Genomic DNA, 23,872 nt, shown 5'->3' on the forward strand with positions numbered 1-23,872 from the left:
AACTGTTTGTTTGCACCTATTATATCCACCAGTCTTCACAATGTCACCAGGAAGAAACATTTAGTATTAATTTTATCATTATGATATTAAAGATACTGAAGCTTTCAGAATTCAATGAAAGTGGTGGAGTTAATACTAAAAGTCAGGCCTTCAAACCGAGTTCTGTGTAGTTTCTACTGTACCATAAAATTTTGTTCTTTTGCCCAGAGCATGAGTATTGACTTAAAGAAGAAATCAAAGACAGAGACCTAAAGGATCACATAAAAGAGAGAAAGAATTAGTAAAGCTGTCAACAAAGTGAAATAGTGGGTTAAAAATGCCTTTGACCGATGACATTTGTGATGGATAATAATAATAAAGACTTTCAAGAATTTCCAAATCTGGGCTGGAGAGATGGCTCAGAGGATAAGAGTACTGGCTGCTCTTCCAGAGGTTCCAAGTTCAATTCCCAGGAACCACATGGTGGCTCACAACCATCTGTAATGAGAACTGGTGCCTTCCTTGCCAGCAGTACATTGGATGCTTAATAAATAAATCTTTAAAAAAAAATTACAGAGACACTAAAAAAAAAATTTAAAAAAAAAAGAATTTCCAAATCTGAGGAAGACATTGGGTACATGTACTTACTCATGCTCACAAACCAACATTTTGGTGTCCTAAAATCCCAAACTCATAAGTACCTACACCTACTTTGTTATAACTTCATTTTTACAAAACCCACCACAGTCAAGACTGCTTCTTAAGTCAATATTAAAGTTAGTTCATCATAAACCAGCAAAATATCCGCCATTAAACTCCATAAATGCCAAGGGTCTACAGCAGGAAACAAATCAAGAAAATAACACAACATCAGAAGTCAAAGGGTAAGTTGAGAGACAGGAATCAATGGGGCAGTGGCTAAAAGAGATGAGGATGGAATCAGACAGTGTTCTTAGGAAAGAATATCCTTGAAGAGCTTGGGATGATTTGGGGGGGAAATGGTGGAATGGAAGATAAATATGGAAGAAATACCATGATGGCAGTGAGAAATTCAGTACCACCTAGAAGTAGACCAGACTAACATTTAAAACAAATAGGTAAAGAAAATTATTCTAAAACTAAGTTCTGATCTTTTAAAACCTTGCTTTATTTTCTTGTCCTCACCTCTCTTTCTTCATGTGGGGTTTGTCCATCTAGTCGACAATACTCATAGCCACGCCACATACAATAATCCTCCAAAATGTCTAGCAGGCGAGTCATCTGGCTGAAAATGAGAACTCTTGACCCTAAAAGATTTCACCAGAAAACAATTACATGACTTGTGTAAAGTATGAAAATGCCATAATGAAACACATCATCTTTGTGCAATTAATATATGCTAGCAATTTTAGCTAGCTTGAAAGCCAGAAACAAAATAAAGCATCATAAACAATCTAAATAATATGACACATGAACACACAATCACACAAAAAAGACAAAGAATGTTATACAAAATTATGTGCTTGTTGAACTACAAGGTTTTCAGTAGGTCTTCAAAATCTTACCACAGATTCTGCCTTTCCTTAGGACTAGGATCTTCAATGGTCCACTTAATCTCTCACTGAACTACTACTGCAACTGTCTTCCACCTCGTCTCCTGCTTTTACTCTCTCATCCCCAGTAGAACTCCCACAAAGTGCTTCCAACCTTATCTTCCTAACATACAATTCTGCTCATGTTACTTCCTGCCACTGTCTTCTCTAACTCCTCTGCATCCAAAATAGAAGTCTGAAGACTTTTTGAAGTATGGTTTTAAAGACGTTCCATGCTCCTTACCAAATTCACCAAATGCCATTCTACCTCCACACCATAAACTCCTCTGCTGTGTTCCCTTTCACACCTGTTGCATTGCCCTAGAAAAGCATTCCCCTCCCATTACCAAGAGCTCACTCCTACCCACATTCCCCAGCCTTCACTTCAAACATCACCACTGGGAAGACAATCCCAAACCTCAGTTTCTCAACAGCACAAGGAAGTGCTCTCCGTACAATGAATTGCAGCTCCTCTTCCTCACTACACTGCCAGCTTCTCCAAGGCAAAGTCATTGTCATATTCATCTTTGCATGCCTAGCCTGCGGGACAATTCCTGACAAACAGTAAGTACTCCACAATGTCTACTAGCCAAATAGGTGGGTGAATGCAAAACATTTTATTCATACACAAACCATTATTGGGAATTTATCCCACACTAAGCTAGTTGAAAAATCCCTCACTCACCCTGTTCTTTAATTCTCGCCAACAGTTTATCCAGAGCTACCATTTTACCACTATTGCTGACAATGTGCTCATCTGTCGTATAAGGTGGGCCAGGCTCTGCCCCATCAAATAGATAAGGATGATTGCAACACTTTCGGAGCTGCATCAGAATATTCAAGAGTCGCATCTTGTCCATCTTGCCAGAAGAGTTTAAAATATCGATATCTTTCATCAGAATTTTTGTATACCTAAAATGTTAAACTATAATTAATCAATTTTAAGAACACTTAATGCCATGAATAAATGTCCCACTAGGAATATAGTAGATAAAAGCACGCATGGTTTGAGGGCTGGAGGTATCATTCAATGGTACAATGCACGTCTAACATGCACAGTGCCCCAGGTTCAATGCCAAAAGATCAAAAAAGGTTTTTGATTTGAAAGAAAATATGACCTGAAAAAACAAGAAGTTAATGATTTGAACATTTTGTTTTGTATCTTACTTATGTTGCTTATGGTCCTATGTCCATATACTATACCCATTACTAGAAATTATCAACTACCAGCAACTACATCTGACAATTATCCATTTACTAAAATATTTACTGAAAGTTTACAGTGAACTTTGACTCGTTTGAGCTATATTCAAGTTGGAGCTAAAAGCAATCTCAACTTCCATTTCAAATAAACACAACGGTTTTCAAACAGAATATTTAAATGGCACAACTTGCCATTTAAATAAAACATAATCGTCATGCTGAACAACCAGCAAAAGTGATTTTTAATAAATTCTTATATATAAATAAATGTTAGTGAATATAAAATATCTCACCATTCCCGTTGCATTTTACTCAGTCCCAAGTAAATCTTTATTTCCTTTTTAGGAGGCAGACTCTTCTCTACATCAGTTTTTATACGGCGTAACAGAAATGGTTTTAAAACCTAAAAAGCAATGATTACTATAAAAACACATAAAGCATTTACAATTTCAAACTGTGTATTTCATTAATGCTATTCAACTGTTAAAACTTTCATCCTAATACATACTCTAACAAACGCCAACAATAACAAACACCAACAGTTGCCTAACTTCTCAGTAAATAACAACCAAAAAATGACTCCTTAAAAAATGGAAATGGTGCACACCTTTAGTCCCAGCACTAAGAAGGCAGAATCAGGCAGATGTCTGTGAGCTCAAGGCCAGCCTGCTCTACAGATAAGTTTCAGGACAGTCAGGGTTGTTAAACAGAGAAACCCTGTCTTGAAAGAAAAAAGTCAGAATGGAGGCTGGGGCAGGAAAAAAACAAGAGTGAATGTCCAGCAGTCATAAGACTCTAGGTTCAGTTCCCAGACCCTCTAAACAAGAGAGAGGAGAATTAAACGCTGCTGGTGTGACAGGAGAAATGAAACTAAAAATGAAGACAAGACCATTGTCTACGGAATAATCAAAGAATTCTTGTTTTAAATACTGCTTTTAATACAAGATGTTTTAACCTAGGGAAAATAGGAAATGAGAGTTTCAGTTTAAGTTCCCTCCAAATAAAATTTAAATTTGTGTCATTTAAAATAATTATATAAATGAATAAGAAGAAAAGAATTCAATTTTTTTAAAGACATGAATGAATAGATATAAAAGGTAATTAGTGTATACAGGAAACACAGGTTTTTGTCACAAGAAAATAATGGTGTTCCAATTCATGGAGTACCTGCCAACAATGTTGTCACATACTGCACCATTATCTTTACAGGCAGTAGTTAAAACCTTAGAATAAATCGCTGAAGGGTTCTTTTCTCAATTTTTTCAGATTTATTTATCTTATTTTAATATGTGTGTTTTGTCTACATGTATAGTATTGCAACATGTGTGTGCCTGGTGCCCATGGAGGCCAGAATGGGGCATCATATCCCCTGGAAATGAAGCTATGCACAGTTGTTAGATACCATGTAGGGAACTGAATCAAGTTCTCTCTACCTAAGAACCAAAAGTGTTCTTAACTGCTGAGCTATCTCTCATATGATTATTTCTTTTTTATTGGTTTTTGTTTGTTTGTTTGTTCTAGTTTGGTTTTGACTTTTGGGGTTTTCAACAGAGTTCCTCTGTCATGGGACTCACTCTGTAGACCAGGCTAGCCTCTAACTCAGAGATCCTCCTGCCTCTGTCCCCTGAGTGCTGAGATTAAAGGTGTGTGTCATCACCACCTGGCTGAATATGATTATTAAAAGTTCAGTAAGTTCACCAGTCACTATTTTAAGAAGTAGAAGCAGAATTAAATACTCAGACAATAATTTTTTCAATTTTATTTCTTCATTTATCTAAAAATATTTCAGCATGTATATTTATGGTATAAATATAAGTATTATGCATTTAAAATAATACCTATTTCCAAAGGTGCTATAGAAATTTGTGGTTGTTCATGTATAAAGATTATTTGTGGTGGACATGCAATAAACTTCAGCCATTATTATTAGATATCTATAAGAGATAATAAGACTGCTGGTTTCCAGCTTGAGCATCTTAAACTTATCTAAAAGTTTATTAAGCATTTAAGCTATCTGTAAGACTTTGAGGCAAAAAAAGAAAACCTCAGAATACAGTAGAAAGTTAAAGGTCAGTAGTTACCAGTTGTCCTACTGGAAACAGAGTCCAAAATTCTTAGAAGATTCTCAAAATAACAAGTTATATAGAATTCTATATATAATATGATGTCATATATATGTGATAACTTTAATTTATAAATCCCACACAGAAATATGGTAAAATAATAATAATAACAAAATATAACAAACATTATAATACAGCAATATAAGTTATATAAATATATTCTCTTTCAACAAAAGGAAGTATTTTATATTAAGCATAATGATACTCACTTCCAAGACTGGTATGGAAACTAGTGGTAGTTCATGCATAGAAATTAATTATTGTCTTTATTTCTATATTTTCTATATTTTTAAACTATGATTTTGGATAACTGAAATGATAGAAGTCAAAATGATAGACAAAGAAAAGGTACTATATAGATTTTACAAGATAGTTATGAGAAGTAAACTGGTATATCCTGAATTTAGCAACTGAAATGTCACTGAAAACTGTGTAAAAATGGGTTACACTCATATGGAATGGAGAGATATCAATGATCAGTGGGTTTATGAGTAAGTTTAGGAGGTTAGGCACTGAAGGTGTAGAAGTAAACTACTCTTTCAAGAAGGTTAGCTGTCAAGAAAGGAAAATCAAAGCTAAGTACCCAAAGATGAGGGGCACTGATGGATGGATGGGTACAGGGATGGATAGGGCAAAAAAGTGCATGTATACACAGATAAACACTGGAGAAGCCAGGAAAGTTAAAGTCACAGGCATCCTTCTAAGGAAAGAGATGTTTAAGCTATCCTTCTTCTAGAATGCTGGGAATGGATGTAGTTTACAATCTGGTAATCCTTTGCAGCCTGAGGAGCCAGACTCTGCCCCTATCTTCCAGAATTTATGCTTTACTTATCCCAGACTTTTTCCCCCTAAAACCTTGAACATTACTTCTAGGCCATAAAACTCATTCTTGTAAGAGATGTCATTTGTACATTATAACAGCCTAAGTGACTTCTGTGTTATCTCAGGGCCAGACCAAATCCTCACTCCCATGGGGATTATGTTTACATCAGTCATTCTCCCTACGTGCTTATCCTAAAGCATAGTTTCTAAGTCAACAAGAACCCGTCTTACAGGCAAGGCCATATGGATTTTGCAAAGAGCCCAATGTAAACATGTCTTAAGTGTTGCTGTACTCACGGGGCTGAGTTAATTGCTATAGAAAAAAAACTTTCCAAAAATTGTGTTATGCTTAAATATGGCAAAAATAAACAAGAAGTCTTGGCTTAGCACCAATAAAGCTGAACCAAGTTTCATTTTTCCCTTGCCTAGATCCTTTTTCCTGACAGATGTAAATTCTACAGTGACCTCCCACAGATGAACAGATGATAGACAGACAGATGGATGGGCAGATGGATAGATAGATAGATAGATAGATAGATAGATAGATAGATAGATAGATAGATAGATGCTAGGTAGGTAGAGAGAGATTATAGATGGCTTTCTCTCCTCTCTCTCTCTCTCTCTCTCTCTCTCTCTCTCTCTCTCTCTCTGTGTGTGTGTGTGTGTGTGTGTATTACAACAGGTAGATATGGGTTTGGAAAATCAGAGCCCTTGCACAAAGGGCTGTTATCCATTTGCTATCCTTTATAACTCAGAAACATCTTCTCCAGGACCACAAGATATCTACGTGCACATGTTTATGTATTGAGGGAAAGGAGACAATACAGATGGATAAGTAAAAACTTTAATCAGTTATAAAAATAAACCATGGGGTAAAGTCCATAAGAAAAAGAAAAAATGATGATATCCAGAGTTCACATGGAAGAATTTGCCATTGAGCAGAGAAAAGATAATGCTTCCATTCAGGCAGCTGATTTACCAGAATGTACAGAGCTTTGGAAGACAAACCTATATTAATGAATTCCTACCTAATGACTTCCACTTTGTCATTCAGAAGAGAATAGTGCTACCTCCTGAGAGATATAGAGGGCAAGAGACACCTGAGATAGAAGACTCGAGGTTGGAGGGCAAGAGACATCTGAGATGGAAGTCTTGAGGTTGGGGAGATCTGAATCATTTGTTAGAAGAAAAGGGAAAGAAGGCTGTAGAAGGTTATGTTGAGGGGGTCAGTATCATGAATTTCCAGCTTATCCTAGAGAACATGAAATTATAGTCGTTCCCACCTGTAGAGTTGTAGAATTGTCTTTATCAGTATTGAGCAGTCTCAGTACAACAAAAATGCTCACTATGCTCACACAGGACAACAGCAAAACTGAAACCCAGAAGACAGAGAGCATTACTTTACTCCAGTTTGGAGTTGTCAGGGCAGGTGTGGCAGAGGAATAGGGATGCAAAAGGGCTTGACAGTACTAGCAAAAGAGTGATCCAAATGATAGAAAATGGTTTTTCAGATTGATACACTGGAGTAGGGATCTGGGGACTGGAGGTCTCTGTCATATTACAGAAGAAATAGGATGAGTAACACAGGGATCTAAGTGTTTATCAAAGATTGGAAAATGTTGACCAATAAATATGGGACATCAACTGGAGATAAACAGATGACAAAGAAGACGGCATGTGGAAGATGGAACTGAGAGAGGGCTCAGAACTCTAGAGCAGAGGTTTATACATACAGCGCAGCAGCAGTGACTCAGAAGGCTCACAGGGCAACAAGACGAATACTGATGCCATCTGGAGGACTTGAGGGGTATTAAAGAGTAAAGAGGCCCCACAAGGAAGGACCATAGGATTGTGGAGACCAAAAGAAAAAGTTAACTGGAGAGGCCAAAGAGAGCTTTGCTGACCACGGATTTCTTAAAAGGACTACAAGGGAGAAGCAATGAGACTGAGGCAAACTTGCAGCCTGCAAGTTCAGATTCTATTTTAGTGTTCAATTATATTCCATTAAATTTCTTATTGACTTTTTGACTACTATTACTTACTGCATGGAGTCTTTCCACAAGCTTTTGATCACCAAGGCAATTTTTAGTGTCAAACCAAGAATCAAAGTCCTGTGGAGGGGTGAAAATTCTAGAATAAGTACACACATTTTTTAAAAATAAACTCAATACTCTATACATTTGTATACAACCAATGTAGAAATAATTCACTTTAAAAGGACTTTCAAAATATTTTATAATGATAGTCCTACTTTTTAGTTTTATAATAGGTGAAAATTATTGCAAATGTTGACAAAATTTTAATGGCAATCAAAAGGAGCACTATATCATACCACATTCTATCTAGTAATGTCTAGTTAAGAGGACTAGGATTTTTTTTAAAAAAAAGCCTTAAAATTCTTAAATCACTCTGTTCAATCTGCTGATCTCATAAAATGTGTTGATAATAATGAAAAAATAATACGTCTCTCAAATTAATGAAAAGGTTGAACATACTACTCTAAACTCAATCTATCCTATAAGTGTGGTAACAATGTGATATAGGCAAAATAATGGACAGAATAATCAGAAAGAATAGAAATACACTATTTCCCAAAATATGATTACTCTAAAATTTGGGGACTTTCTTATTCTTGAAAAAAACTAAAACACACAAATGAAGAATCACAAATGGAAAAGGTATAAATTTTAATCTATTTTCTCTACTTTGAAAACAGATGACTCACAGGGTCAGCATGACAATATGAGTTGTATCTGTGAACACACATAAAGGTACAAGGAGAAAAGTGACTTGATCAAGCTATTCTCTAATCTCCACACATACACACATTATGCACACACAGCAAACAATACTAACAAAGGAGTGAGAGGAAGGGAAGGAGGAAGGGCAGAAAGGGAGGGGGGAGGGAGGGAAGGAGGGAGGGAGGACAGAAAGGGAGGGAGGGAGGGAGGGAGGGAGGGAGGGAGGGAGGGAGGGAGGGAGGGAAGGAGTATTATGATTTGGAACTGGGATTGGAGATCAGTAGTAAAGCATCAGCTAAATACCCTGGTTTCAACCGCGAGCACCACTACCCCTCACATAAATACTCTATTCTAAACTTACATCTGCAGAATTAAAGACATCCGGCAATAAAAAGTTAAGTAAAGCCCAGAGTTCATGCAGGTTATTCTGCAAAGGTGTCCCAGTTAGAAGTAAGCGATTAGTGGACTTGAACTCACGAACAATCTCTGAAAGCTAAAAAAATATATATATATATAGTAGTTACATAAGCATTGTTTTGTTTTTTAGAATGCTCAGCATTCGGTTATATACTTCACTCAATACATTTGTGATACACTAAGACTTGAAATTTTACTTCCTATGGAAAAGTACACTAGTTCAGGTGGCATTGCACACTATAATATCCTAGACATTTCCACACTTGAAAGAATACAAATCATATTTATATCTGAGATCCCTCCCCCACCATGAAACATTTTAGTTTTTCCATTTTGGGTCTCAGAAAGTCAAACGTCTTCCATAGAATCCAAGCTACCACATCATGCCACAAAAACTCCCCATCAACCATGTGGTTCATCTACATGCATAGCTAAGCTCCAACTTGGCCTGGCCACAATTATTCAGCACCGGAATTGAACTCATTTTTTTTTCCTGGTACTATGTATTAATATTTCAAGTTTAAGACCACAAAAAAATATGACAAAGACATAAAAATCAGTAATCTTAGAAAAATTCCTATTTTCATAATGCTCTTAATGAAGCAATTATGCTTTAACATGCATCCTCTTATCAAGGATTAGTTCCAATGTGAAATTAGTATGCTCCACCTGGTGGTTTTGCTCCAGTTCTGTCCCTGTTTCTCCCAAAGTAGCCCAGTGATCCAAAGAGAGGTTCATCATTATAAGTGAAGTTTTCCTACTGTCGAAGTTGAATGGCAACAAATGATTGATATTTTTCAATGTTAACACCAGACTCTAATTCACACAAGTCAGATAATTCCAGGAAATTCCTTTTTCTAATCCATAGGAATACACATAAGGTAAGCAATTGCTCAATAAAAAAATAAGTCAATGCTAATGATATCTGTACACCAAATATTCTCAGCAATATTAAACTAATGTAGCATGGCAGAGTTAGGCTACAACAGAAGAGCTTGCAATACCTAATTTGCATTTGAAATCTGTCCTCAACCTTTTTTGGTCCTATAGTCAATAATTTATTCTTTATGGGCACTTTAAAAAATATTGTCATTCACATTCTGTGAATAAAACCACAATCTTCTAGCACTTTGTTTCTATTTTAAACACTGAAAAGTGGACAAGCAAGCCTACTAAGTAAATGAAAATTTGAATGAAGATATTGAGAACTTACCTTAGATTTTTCATTTTTTATTCTGTGAGCTTCATCAATGACTAAGTATCTCCAATGAAACTTTTTAAACACAGATTTTTCTTTAATTACCATCTCATAAGAAGTCACACACACATCCCACTCTCCTGGCATCATTTCATCACGGATAAAAGCAGCCTAATGCAAAATAAAGTTTGCTCTGTTACATTATGTTGACAAGGTGATCACCAAATTCATCTGAATGGAGAATATTAAGAGTCATATGAGACATCATACAGCATACTTTGTTTGTTCATTTGAGAGATAAGGATATCAGGGCCCAAAATAGCTTTGTAGTCAATAATCTGGCTGTGTTGAGAACATATTTATCAACTTAAAAAAAGCAAAAGCTCATGTTACATGAGTCAGAATATCACTCCATATCACGAAAGGCCCAAAAAGAACATGAACAAAATAACTGAACACCTTAGTATTACAAAGATTCAAACACTACTAACATAATCTATTTACCAAATAGAAAGTACTTAACATATAGTAACAGTTCCCACCTTTGGTGACATTTTATATATTCCTTCATTTCCCAGTAGAAAAGAACTGTGTACTTTGGTAAGGTGCCCCAGAAGCACCTTACTATTTTTGTGACGTTCTTAATAAGGCTACGGTTGCAGTTTCATAAAGGGAATATTCTCTATGTAGTAAAGGAAGCTAGTAAAAGACCATTTATAACTGTTTTTAAATCTACACAGGCAGTGACCAACATGGTGGCCAACTTGAGAGAAAGCATCTTTAACTCTTAATTCATAAATATGCACCAAACACATTTTTGATTCATTCAACAATATTTACAGTTCCCTAGACTAACAAAGATGACAGAAAAATAGCATTGTAGCCACCTCAGTTTTATATACTGAGAAGTTACCACATTTTAAAAGGAAGTTAAAATATTAGAAGATTGTTGGGGGCAGGCTGGGTACCAGATCTCATTGATCCCTACTAACCTTATCCTTGTTTCACTGAGTAGAAGTTTCAGTTTCATGGTTTCTCAAGAGTTTCATGAAACTGGTATTTATTTTTTATTTAGCTTATCTAGTATTTATGAAACTGTAGAACAGACTTATAATTAGATATCTTGATAAAATATTGAAGATCACATGACCCAAAAGCTCTCCTTTTGTTGGTATTAAAATCATGCACATTAAAACTCACTCATAATTGTGCAATCAGTAGTGACGTTGGAATTAAGAACATATCTGTTTCCATGCCCACTAGATATGGATTCCCCCATGATAGATAAAGATGTGCTATATTGAAATAGACCTCAAGATGGATTTATATCTGTCAGGATCAAGAGCACCTCTCTTTATATAGATAGCATCAAGAATAATCTCTAATAACTTCACAACTCAAATGCCTTTATAGAAATTAAAATTTTCATTATTAAATATTTGCCTCCTAAGTTATTTAAGGAAGTCATAAAAATGAAAGGGTCAATATATCTATCCCATACAATACCAGGGTTCAAATGGCTCTACAAATGATCATCTAGAATTTTAGATACATCAATGTCAATCTCTAAGAACTGAACTTAGCACATTAATTACTTGTGTGTTTGTGAATTCCTGGCTATGAACATTTTAATAATGAACTATAAGCTGCATTTAACATGTGACCTAATATATGGAGAGATGTTTGAGTGTGTGTGTCCAAAAACAACTTAAACAATTTCTTAAAGCAATACTTTTGTTTGTCGTGGTATGAAACTCTGTTTACTTACTCTGCAATTCCTTCCTGGTGTTTTAAAACACTGTTGCCACTGCTAAGATGAAACCACAACCTATTCATGGATGATGACTCACAATTTGTAAAACACTGACTTTACAGACTGGCTTTCCTGACTAAGAGATTGTTCGAGTGAGCAAAAGCCCAACCTCCCAGGAGGCAGAGCAGCCATAATTAAAGTACCTCCACTCTCCCTCTCTTTAACACGCCCAGCGGTACTTCATGAAACATTTAGATTCTATGCATCATATTAAAAGCCATCGAATTACATTTTTATGCACTGGGCATGATGGCTCACATTTTTAATCCCAATACTCTGGAGGCCGAGGTAGGTAGAGATGAGTTTGATGCCAGCCTGGTCTACATAGTGAGTTTCAGGCCTGCCAGGCATAGATAGTGAGAGCCTATCTCAAAATAAAAATACAGTTTAAATATTGTACGATGAAAACTCAAGCCTATATGTTGCTCTTTTACTTACAATCTTCAAGACATAATTTTACTAAAGTATCAGTATCTTATAAATGCAATTTTGTAAGCAATAGTACTACATTAAGTAAAGGCAATGACCACAAATGAGTTCTAAGTGACCAATTTGCTATGGAGAAATAATAGGCTTAGGGATGAATCAACCTTTTGATTCTAAATTTATGAACTAAGTATTTCAATATTTAAATTATTTATAAGCTAAATTTAAATAAATTTAAGTAAATTTTCTTCAAGCAAAATGATAATGATTAAATTACATAATTCATTATGGTACTATTCCACTGAGTGTCTCTTGATACTCCATCTATCTAAATATGTAAAATAGTATAAACTTTTATTTTAAACTATGTTCTCTGGGGGCAAAATAAAGACAAAGTTCAATAATATGCTTTCTAAGAAAATTATTCTTTTTTTGTTTTTGCATAATTCATTACTTTTTGATTGACTCTACAGTTCTAAAATAACTACAGCCTAACTGGACAAATAGCTAATTTAAATACCTCTCCCTCCCCTGTCAAAATCTAAATTTCTAGTATTATCTGAGACTATACAGACATGTTACAAAGTCTTGTTTAAGCAGAGAATGGTAAGGTTCTCTGGAGCCACAGATATCTATGTGTGGACGAATGCACCACGCAAGCCAAAACTTCAAACAGCAAGATTTAAGTCATTTCAATTTCTGCCTCCAAAACAGCACAAATTGGGGTTGCTAATAGTATTTACTAGCTAAAAAGTAGACACAGTTCACAAATGTGGTCACTAAATGGGTTAATATGTGCACAATACAATAGAGCATAGCTCAGAGTCAGTATAACTGGAGTATTATGTAGTAGTAGTAGTAGGCATAGTGTCTTTAACAGCAATATTGTACAACTGCAGTCTAGAAATGATATTCTTGGCAGCCTTTTTAAAGCTGTTTCTCAACTTACTCTTACTTCTTTGTCTCCAACAAAACAAATAACACGGAGAGACGGAACCCATCGTTTAAATTCATTCATCCAGTTGTGTAACGTAGACTTTGGAACTAAAACCATGTGGGGTCCAGGAATGTTTCTGTAGTGCTTCAGATAACCAAGCAAAGCAATGGTTTGTAAAGTCTTCCCAAGACCCTGCATTATCATCACAAGGGGAAAAACACATAAATACACTTTTCAAAGGAAACAATTTATTAGAAACAACATTAGGAAAAATACTCGCCACCTGTCTCACATTGGGAATTAGGTTTCCACCAATGAAAAGTAAGAGGGGAGACTTTAAAAAAAAAAGAAGAAAGACACAAACCATTTCAGTTCAGTACTTGTCGTGAGTGAGGAGGAAAAGAACCAACAACCTGTAGTCAAATTATTGTGTAATAAATTACCTTTCCATTGAGGACATGTTGACTCTATTTAGGAGCAAGCGAACTGATTACATAATCTCTTCTAGTAGGTGCAAAACTGGGAATTTTGAGATGTATGTTTCACAAAAGTAGACTTCGTTCTACAACCTCCTGAGATGGTGACCTTTCTTTCCTATTGTCACCAACATAACTTCAGCACATTAAATATGCAGACTGCGCATCTCAAGAGACTCACGGCTGTCTACTTACGCCTCACACCCTTAACGACCTTAGGAATCAAAATGGAACAGAACACTGCGGTGAGAAAAGACCTTAGAGATCTCCAAGCACAGTGTGCTTTTTCAAAGTAACATATCAAACACCCACAAGCCTGCCACCTCGCCCATGGGAAAGGTACCTATGCAGTATGCTCGCTAGCCTTTTAAAGTCACTCTTTTAAAATAAAGAGTTGGGGTGTGTCTCAGTGGAGAGCGCTTGCTTAGCATGAAGCCCTGGGTTTGATCCCAGCCTCACAAGTAAAAGTAAACACTAAATAATTAAGGAGCTTTTTGCCTTTCTCTCTAAACGAAGCAGATAACTTCACTCTATAAATCTAAGCTAAATACCACTTTTATGGACTATATCTTATCTGATAAGTCACTTAAGATGGATTGTTATGGCCAATATCCACCAAAACCTTAAAATGTTTCAGAAGATAATTCCACTTCCAGGAGTCCTGTAAGAACCATCTGAGAGGAACAGGAAAACTAAGGACAAGATTGTCATCATAACTCTATTTATACCGCACAGCTAACAGTCCAAACGGGCAGCAGCAAGACAAGAGTGAGCAGAAACAGTGGTACCTCCTTAAGACTGTTAGGCAGTAAAAACTTCCTTTGACAAACTGTTTTAATGATATGAAAAGTACATATGAATGTGAAGTCAAAATGCCAAATTATACATACGATATGAGCTCAACTATACATCTAGAAGAAAAGTTAAAAAAGAAGGATGTCTAAATGACAACTGTGGTTATTTCTTGATGGCAGAATTACTATTACTTAAAATTACTTAGTGACTTAATTTAAAAATTTAGTTTTGTAAATTGCATATATTCTCTAAACTGTCTTCCTCTCTTTTGCTAATTAAAACAAGTTGGACATGACGGGATGCACCTGCAATCTCAGCTACTGGGGGGCGGGGGTGCTGAAGCAGGAACAAGTTAAAAGCTTAAGCAACATAATGGGACCTTAACTCAAAACAAAATATATAGAAGGGACTGGTGTGGAGTATGGTAATAGAGTCCTTGTCTAGTACACACAAGGCCCTAGGTTTAAGTTCCAGTACTGGAAAGGAAAAGAAAAAGATACTTAAATAAAAGACAATAAAAGATAAAAGATAAGATGAATTAAAACGTGTCTGGAATGAGCACACTCTTGAAGGATCTTTAGATCATTTGTCTTAGACAGGTTGTGGCCAAGAAATTCTTGGGGTGAATAATCCTGGTCCTTCTGGTGAGAGAGAAATCAAGGCCTTTGCTCTCTGAACTGAATAATGTAACTGTAAGGTGCTACTGACTCTTGCTTTTATAAAAATGCTCTGCCACACAACCAATAGCTGCTCATCCAAAGATGAGTGAGTGCCTATGGGATTGACTAGATGTCACAGAATGCACGGCATCACTTGGCCTTCTGGAGAGTAGTAATTGAAAATATGGCTCCTAGGTCCATAAATATTATATTATTGGGTAAAATAGGTCTATAACTCCCTCTGTCCTCTCTTTAATTTCATTATTTTATCTTAAAATACAAATCTGGGCCTTCATATAATCCCCTCATCTACTCAATTAGCATCATGTATGATCTTACTTTTTCAGTTATTTTACATGCATGACCATGATTCATTATCTTATCAAAAGACTGTCACTTGGCACTCTACTCTTATGGAGACTCAACACTGAAGCTGAATATCATGGCTATGCCTAGAATCCCAACACTCAGAAGGCTAAAGCAAAAGAATTGAAACCCATTAGTCTGAGGCCATATGTGAGTTACAAAACATTCATTCATGTATGAATTCGTTCATTTACGTGTTGTTTGGTTTATACATCCTACCTCATTCCCAAGAAGACGCCAGGTTGCCTATTATAAAAACATGGAACACAAATCAAAGGCAAAACAGAAATGAAAAGTTATCAAGGAAAATTATACTAGAAGGTAAAGCATAAGAGAAGAAAAGGAAAAGAAGAAAAAGAAATCGCCAAGGGCAGACCTTAAAGGGTGAAGAGATACTCCTTTGAGATTGCACTTTTCTCTGGGCTTCCTAGAAGCCAAAGTGCAAACAAAAGCAAAAGCAAAAAGAGGTGTTGTAGCACTTCAGGAAATCTCCGTTGATCTTTGTGCTGGGCAAAGGGCTATATTCTCGAAGTTGTTTGAACAATTGTAGACTATAAACATTCTTTTGCAGGCAGGAGACAGAGTTCAGAGGTGAAGAGCACTTGTTGCTCTGACAAAGGACCTGGGTTCCATTCCTGGCACTCACGTGATGGCTCACAACCATTCATATCTCCAGTTCCAGGGGATCTGATGCTCACTTCTCGCCTCCCCAGGCACTGCAGACACATGGTACACATACAGGCAGGCCAGACACTCACAAACATAAAGGAAAATAAATAAAGCTAAAAAGTGAATCATTTTTCCACTAAGTAAAGTTTCCAGGTATAGGGAATCCCAGCAGAGGTCGTTCAAATTTACATTAAAAACTTTGAGTAACTCAGAACATATTTCAAATACCAGCGCCTTACCATTTCGTCAGCTAAAATACCATTGACTCCATTTTCATACAAAGAAATCAACCAGTTCAGTCCTCGAATCTGATAATCTCGCAGGGGTCCACCTTTCACATCTGAAAATAAAAATGAAGAACCTCTCATACTCTGCTAGGATACTCAGGAAATTTGTTTTTCTCAAAAGGAACTGCTAAAGGAGCCGTGACTGTGATGAAGTACTCACAGGAAGGTGAAACCTCAAATCTAACACACACATTTGATGTTTTCCTACTCTCTGACAGCAGTTCTTCATCTTCTTCTTGTTCTGTGCGCCTGTGGCGATAGCTAAGGCGGGGGGAAAAAAACACCAATGCTGAAGCACCAACTAAGTTAGGTTTCCTAACTACTTTTATGAAAAAGGAATGTGTTATCTGGTGTCTGGCATAGAATGTGCTAGAAGCAGTCTACATTTTTAACTAATTAAGTTCTGGTAAAGGAAAAAAAACAAATATTGTTGTCTCCAAGACATATTTATATTGCCAACAATCATATTTTTATATAGTTATACTGAGAAAATGGAATGGGAAGGGGGAGGCATAAAGAGGGGGAAGAAAGTAGAGAGAAGAGAAGGGTGCATACTCTCCAGCCAAAACCGAGGTCTGCTTGTCATCTTTCTTTACTCGAGGACGCGCCAGTTTCATGGTGAGAGGAGATGTTGGAGACTTCTGTGCTGAAGGTTGAATAAAATGTGCAAAAAGTTCTGTCTGCTTCAGTAAAAACTCAAATCTCTTTGCTCGATCTGCTTTCTAATTTACAAAAGGGAGGAAAAAGGAAAGATTTTCTTTTATATTTTAGATTATAACTTTTTATTCAAAGTTATTTAGCAAACATTTATATTCTGCTTAACTCATGCAATATCCTTAGTGCTCTTACCAAGCTAATGTACCGAATCCCCTTCCGAAATCCAGGAGGTAATCACTAGTGTCAGAACCATTTTACAGATGAGAAATTGAAGGCACAGAATGAGCAAGGAACACTGCCAAGCTTCAACAGCTTGTAAGTAACCACAGTTTAAAATGCTATTTCAAACAGTTTGAACAGAAGAAAAATGACCTGACAGATTTATTAAATGCTCCCCAAAGATGTATACCCTTGGCATTGGATGGTGCGTGCGCCAAGGCCGAGAGTTCAAGTCCCGGTGTCAAAATATGACAAAAGGATCAAAAAGTCAAAATTAGAAAATATGACTCATTTGTCTTTCTAAAATATGATTCTCTTTTCCTTAATAATAGAAAATTAAATGTCAATTATAATGCCATAAACATAGAAACACATATAAATTGGGGCCAGTTGTGGCACACACATTTAATTCCAGCACTTGGAAGGCAGAGACAGGAGGCTTTTTTTTTGTGAGATCAAAGCCATGCTGGTCCACATAACAAGCTTTAGTACAACCAGGACTACACAGAGAGACGTTTTCTCAAGAAACTAAAAATAAATAAATAAACACATGTAAATGATGATATATACATACTATAATTTATTTTATTTATTTATTATGTATACAATATTCTGTCTGTGTGTATGCCTGCAGGCCAGAAGAGGGCACCAGACCTCTTTACAGATGTTTGTGAGCCACCATGTGGTTGCTGGGAATTGAACTCAGGACCTTTGGAAGAGCAGGCAATGCTCTTAACCTCTGAGCCATCTCTGCAGCCCCAAGCTTGGTAATTCTTAAAGTTAAATTTATAGTATGGGGGGCTGGAGAGATGGCTCAGTGGTTAAGAGCATTGCCTGCTCTTCCAAAGGTCCTGAGTTCAATTCCCAGCAACCACATGGTGGCTCACAACCATCTGTAATGAGGTCCGGTGCCCTCTTCTGGCCTTCAGGCATACACACAGAATATTGTATATATAATAAATAAATAAATAAATAAATAAATAAATAAATATTTTTAAAAAAAAAAAGAATTACCAAGCTGCAAATAACTGAAATCTTAGAGTATGGAATCAGCAGCTCTCAAAAAATATTTCAATGTCATGGTACAATAATGCAATAAACAGTGCTTTGAATTGTGGTGATCTGGGAAATTCTATTTTATGTTATTAGTATGCAAACTTTCTACCCAAGGGAAAAGAGCTTAGAGAAAAAATATTGGTACACTCATATGAGAAGCAGTTAATCTGTATTAAGTACTGAATGATGTGTAGTCTAAAATTCAATAAGCTCTGAAGCATTATATATAACTTGTAGCATCAAAATAAATGGCCTTTATTTATTATTACTTTTTTAGATGCTTGTTGATTTTCTAAGAAAGAGAAAGAAGGGGTATGGATGTGGATAGGAAGTGAGTTGGGGAGAATCTGAGGAATAAGGGGAGGGAAAACCATATTTATAATATAGTAAAAAAATATTTTTGATAAAAAATATAGTAAAAAATTAAAAATAATAGTGTTTACTACAAAACCTTAAAAGATTTAAAGACTTGTACCTCATCCTAGATAAAGAGATGAAGTTGGTTTGTGTTTTCTTTTAAAGTTACTTTCTGACCATTCAGCAGAGAATAATTGATTAATGGTGAAAAAGTAATAAGAACACCAGAAAATTATAAGAACATTCATTAGCATAGATACAAGACTTAGAAAAAAATACATTCAGATGACGAGCTGGATAGAGGCCAAAACTTTTATACTTCGTGTTATCCTCTCTGGAATGTTGTTTTTAGAACTGTTAAAACATTAACTGTCTTCTTAGATGTGGTCTTAAACATCAAGGCACAGGCTCTTGTAAAACAGCTATTAGCAACTAAAACATGTATTTCCTCTCTGCTTATTTTTAAACTGCAAAAATAGTCCTTTGGGGGAAAAATCAGTTCCAACTACCTGTTCAGGTCTCGATGACTGAAAATTAAACAAATCATAAAACAATATATGGCATTCAAATAAGATTACATTACTTAAGTATGTAATACTTTCATGCATTGGGTAAATATGCTTGAATATACCTCAAAAGATGGATTGCCATAATACATATTTTCTTGATGTACAGTATTCATTTATATACAAATTAAGGAGAAATACCGATCTGGAATCATGACTGCATATCCCTTAGGGTACAAAGCCACACAGATATTGCCACTGATACCTTCATCACTGAGCACACAAAATATTTTTGCCTTATAGCATCTTAGTATTGGCTAAAGAACACTGAGCAAAAGTGAGATGTGGCTTCTCATCTCAACTATTCCACATAGTTTCCCCAATCCTTAATTTTCTCCTTTGAAAATGAGATTAATTTATTCAATAAAAAGTAATAGTTGGTTCAGTGGGTAAAGTGCTTGTCACAGCAGAATAACAGCCTGAGGTCAGATCCCTAGCACCCACATAAAAAGGTTGGTATAATGGCATTCACCTATGCTCCCAGCATTGACAAGAAAGAGGGGTGAATCTCTACAGGTCACTAGCCATTCAGCCTCACCAAATCTGTGAGCTCTTGGTAAGACAGTGAGGAAAAATTAAGTAAGGGAGAGAATGGTTAAGGAAAAAACCCACCAAAACCCATCCATCCTCAGGGTAAGGAGGCCAGGATCAAAAAAAATAAGATGCCTGAGGAAGATAACTGACGTCCACATCTGATCTACGCACACACATACATACACACATAGATACACACTTGTGACAATTTAATGTTTCAAATCACATTTGTACTCAGAAATTTGATTGAGTCATAAACAGACAAATCTTTTTCATCTTTCATATCACTATAAAATTAACTATAAGCCACGTATGGGGGAACTAATAATCACAGAAATCAGGATGCTAAAGCTGGAGAGAGAATCACAAGTTCAAGAACTTCTGCCTGCAAGTATATAAACCAGACCAGTCTACAAACAAACAAACAAACAAACAACACACACACACACAAAAAGAGAATTACAGTGGTCACTACCTTACCAAGGGCATATTTACCATTTTCTCTTCATATTCTGGGTCCATTTCCTTTTCAGATTTGGAAGTTTTAGCAGCAAGTTTGAGTTGAAATGGAGAAGTGGTTTTCTAGAATTTCAAAGGAAATAAATATCAGTCAATTGCAAAGCAAGGTCTTTAAGCTTGTCCATGTTCTTCCTTAAAGAAAGCCAAAAGTAATTAAATAACGTGATAAATAAATCACTGAGGGACGTGCATGGGGCAATGAGGAGAGCGAGTTATGAAGCAGGGCTTATGATTAATCCAGTTCTGTGCACCTGAGGTCCAATGACAACACTGAAATATCAGAGAGATGGCATTAATTAGAATAAAAACCAAAAATAAAACACTAATCCTTATTGTCTATTTTTTTTTAATTAAAGCAGAAGAAATGTGTAACCATAAAATAGCAGACTTAGAAATCCTGAACAGGCAAATGCTCAACCACAAACCAAAGAATTCAAGAAATGTAAATAATAACCCTCCCAAACACTTCTTTATGTACTGGAAACCAGCCAGACTTTCAGAATAAAAGACTCTGGCTGCTGTTTCTGAAACGACACTTTTGAAATTTGTTGTCCTAGACTAATTAAAGCATGTACGTTTTTATATAGTGTGACATGATCTCATACACTTAAAATAATCCAATAGTACAGCTTCAAACTGGTCACTTTATTTCCTCTGGAAAGAAAACTATTCTGGCTATGTTACAAAAACATTTTATTCAAGTGATTCATCAGAGCTATTCTCTATTAAATGCTGATATTTTAATGCTATAATTTAGTGAACACTAGCATCAATTAGCAATGAGAAGTCTAAAATAACCTGCCAAAACAGGGTCAACATCTTATGAAAAAACAAGCCTATTGATTTAAGTATCAGAATGTACCTACAGTAAATATCCTTCTCTGAGAGAAATTAAAAGATAAAATAACAAAAACAAGAATCTATTCATCAAGATGAATACCAAGAATACTTGAATTTGAACATAAACTTTGCAGAAATTAAAGTACAAATCTTTTTATGAAAACAAAAGAATTGAGGGAGGTCACTTTTATCACCGCTTTTGTCCAGCTATCTCTGAAATCTTCCATAGTAATTCAGCACCAGAATGTGGCCTTAAACAAGAAAATAAAATGCCTCCAATAATTCATGACTGTCTTCCAACATTTGCTAAAAGTTTTATTTTGAGGAAATTCAGAGATTATGGAACTCGACCATGGTCAGAGGCCTACTCTGGAGCACTGATCACAGAATACCTATCTATAGAGATAGGCAGCATCTTATGTGCAGTGATCAACTATGTGAGCTGGCTTGAATGAAATTCTGGGTGGACTGGACTAGAAACTGAGAAAGACACTCTGAAGAGCATACATTCAACATATCACATATGTGGAAGCCATGATGCATGCCTCTAGTCCCAGCACTCAGGAGGCAGAGGTAGGCAGATTTCTATGAATTCAAGGCCAGCCTGGTCCACAGAGTGAGTTCCAGGAACGCCATGGCTATGTGGAGAGACCCTGTTTCTCTAAAACCCTGAAAAAAAAAAACCAAAAAAGTCACATATACTACAAGTCTCATTTTCAAAGCAACAAAATTTTAGATATCAAAATATACATAAAATACATGAATAAATAAGTCTTTTAAAAAAATTCACACTTGTATCTTAAAAGGTTAATGAGGTGGAGTTTTCAAGTTTTAAAACAATAAGTACCTCATCAAATATATATACATATATATACAAATATATATATATACATATATATGGGAAATAAACTTCACTTTCAGAAGATTACATCTCAGAAAAAACATTTTATTAATTACTTCTGTGCTTAAAAAACTAATCACACACTATATGAATCCCTCATCTTGAGTAGTACTATTAAAAGATATGGGTAATCACTTTATTGACACTACTATCCAAAACAAATTTTTTTAATATTTTCAGGAACCAGAAGAAAAAATAACCCTGTGTGGGCTGTCACAATCAGTTCACTAACAGCTCTATCCAAGTCTATCTCATTGTACACTTAAAGGAATGAAAGCATTACCAAATGACATAGTAAAGACTACTAAACCAAGGTGTACCATGGAGACCAGGAAGACATGGCAGAGCTCCAAACTGAAATCCTGTTCTCTATAGCAGCATCCCTTCTTCCTAGGGTTAAGTATCACTGATATTTTTGTATTTTACAGATGCTTTAAATGCTATGTCCTATACAATAGACAAATTCTTTCTGATTAAAGTAGATGAAATCTTTAAAAAGTAAAAGTAAATACCCTGCTGCTGAGGAGACAAAAAAATATTAGAAGGGGAAATAATTAGAAGCTATTATTACTTTTGTAAAAAGTCTGAGAAATGGTTATTTAGTTGAGGGGAAACAAGCTGCTTAATGTCAGCTGGCTTGGTATCACTGTCAAAGTATAATAACCAACGACAATGAGGAAAGAATAAATGTGTACTTCTTCCAGATTCAAGGTAGTTCAAAATATACATAACATTTTTAAAAGGTGTGTGTGTGTATATATATATATAGATATATAGATATATACATATGTGTGTGTGTTTCCATACATTTGCTTGGCTGTATGCACATATGAGTGTGAAGGTGCCATGCATCAAGTGTGGGGAACAGAAGAGAGCATCAAGATTCCTCCTCTATTGCTTTTTACTTATTCCTTTGAGGCAGTGTCTCTCTCTCTCAACCAAGGGCTGTCTTTTTTCCACTAGGCTTATAACCACCACGTCCCCGCAATCTTTCTAGCTCTGTCACCCTCAGAAATAAGGTCTTCGGGTATGTACAGGCCTAGTGTGTTACCTGGCTAGCGGGACCCACATTCTATTCCTCATGGCTACCCCAATCTAAGCTTTTAGAGACAACTGAAAAATTAAAAAAAAAAGAAAATATTGACCAAAATAGGAAACTTTGGAGACCCAGGAAATGCAGCTTCTATCCTGAAGGGACAAATGAGGTTCCACCAGAGCAGTATATGTTCATGAGCATACAGCAATACACTTCATGTTTTGTAAATATACTTTATTGATCCCCAGTCTTTTCACAATGAAAATCCAAAAACTTATACAGTTTCAAAATTCAGCATTGGCTACTTTCCAAAAAAAGAAGGAAGAAGAAGGAGGGGGGAAGAAGGCGAGGGGAGGATGAGGGGGGAAGAGGAGGGGAGAGGAGGAAGAGGAAGGAGGGAGAAGGAGAAGGAAGAGGAGGAGGAGGAAAAGGAGGAGGAGGAGGAGAAGAAGAAGAGGAAGAAGAAGAAGAAGAAGAAGAAGAAGAAGAAGAAGAAGAAGAAGAAGAAGAAGAAGAAGAAGAAGAAGAAGAAGAAGAAGAAGAAGAAGAAGAAGAAGAAGAAGAAGAAGAAGAAGAAGAAGAAGAAGAAGTGAGAAGGGGAGGATGGGGAGAGCTTGGGGGAATGGGAGGGTTGGGATGGAGGAAGGGTAGATATGGGAGCAGGGAAGTATATATCTTAATTAAGGGAGCTATTTTAGGGTTGGC

At 36.0% G+C, this 23,872-nt stretch overlaps 1 protein-coding gene across 2 annotated transcripts in view; it reads right to left on the minus strand.

Annotated features, from left to right (window-relative positions):
- The window catches only part of Smarca1 (SWI/SNF related, matrix associated, actin dependent regulator of chromatin, subfamily a, member 1), an 82,175-nt gene that overhangs the window by 55,722 nt on the left and 2,581 nt on the right, over positions 1-23,872 (minus strand). Inside the window, exons 2-12 of one of the 2 annotated variants that reach the window (XM_041646830.1) lie at positions 20,367-20,453; positions 17,038-17,204; positions 16,643-16,743; positions 16,435-16,535; positions 13,243-13,422; positions 10,070-10,225; positions 8,801-8,932; positions 7,741-7,809; positions 3,047-3,156; positions 2,236-2,462; positions 1,144-1,265 (exon numbers count right to left, since the gene is read on the minus strand). In XM_041646830.1, coding sequence (XP_041502764.1) covers positions 1,144-1,265; positions 2,236-2,462; positions 3,047-3,156; positions 7,741-7,809; positions 8,801-8,932; positions 10,070-10,225; positions 13,243-13,422; positions 16,435-16,535; positions 16,643-16,743; positions 17,038-17,204; positions 20,367-20,453 — 1,452 coding nt within the window. Of the gene's footprint in view, positions 1-1,143; positions 1,266-2,235; positions 2,463-3,046; positions 3,157-7,740; positions 7,810-8,800; positions 8,933-10,069; positions 10,226-13,242; positions 13,423-16,434; positions 16,536-16,642; positions 16,744-17,037; positions 17,205-20,351; positions 20,454-23,872 lie in introns of both variants that reach the window. The other variant, XM_041646829.1, reaches the window with a different exon arrangement.

This window comes from Microtus oregoni, unplaced genomic scaffold, assembly GCF_018167655.1.
Source record: "Microtus oregoni isolate MIOR12 unplaced genomic scaffold, Mior012 000146F_ref0000122, whole genome shotgun sequence".
Lineage (NCBI taxonomy): Eukaryota > Metazoa > Chordata > Mammalia > Rodentia > Cricetidae > Microtus > Microtus oregoni.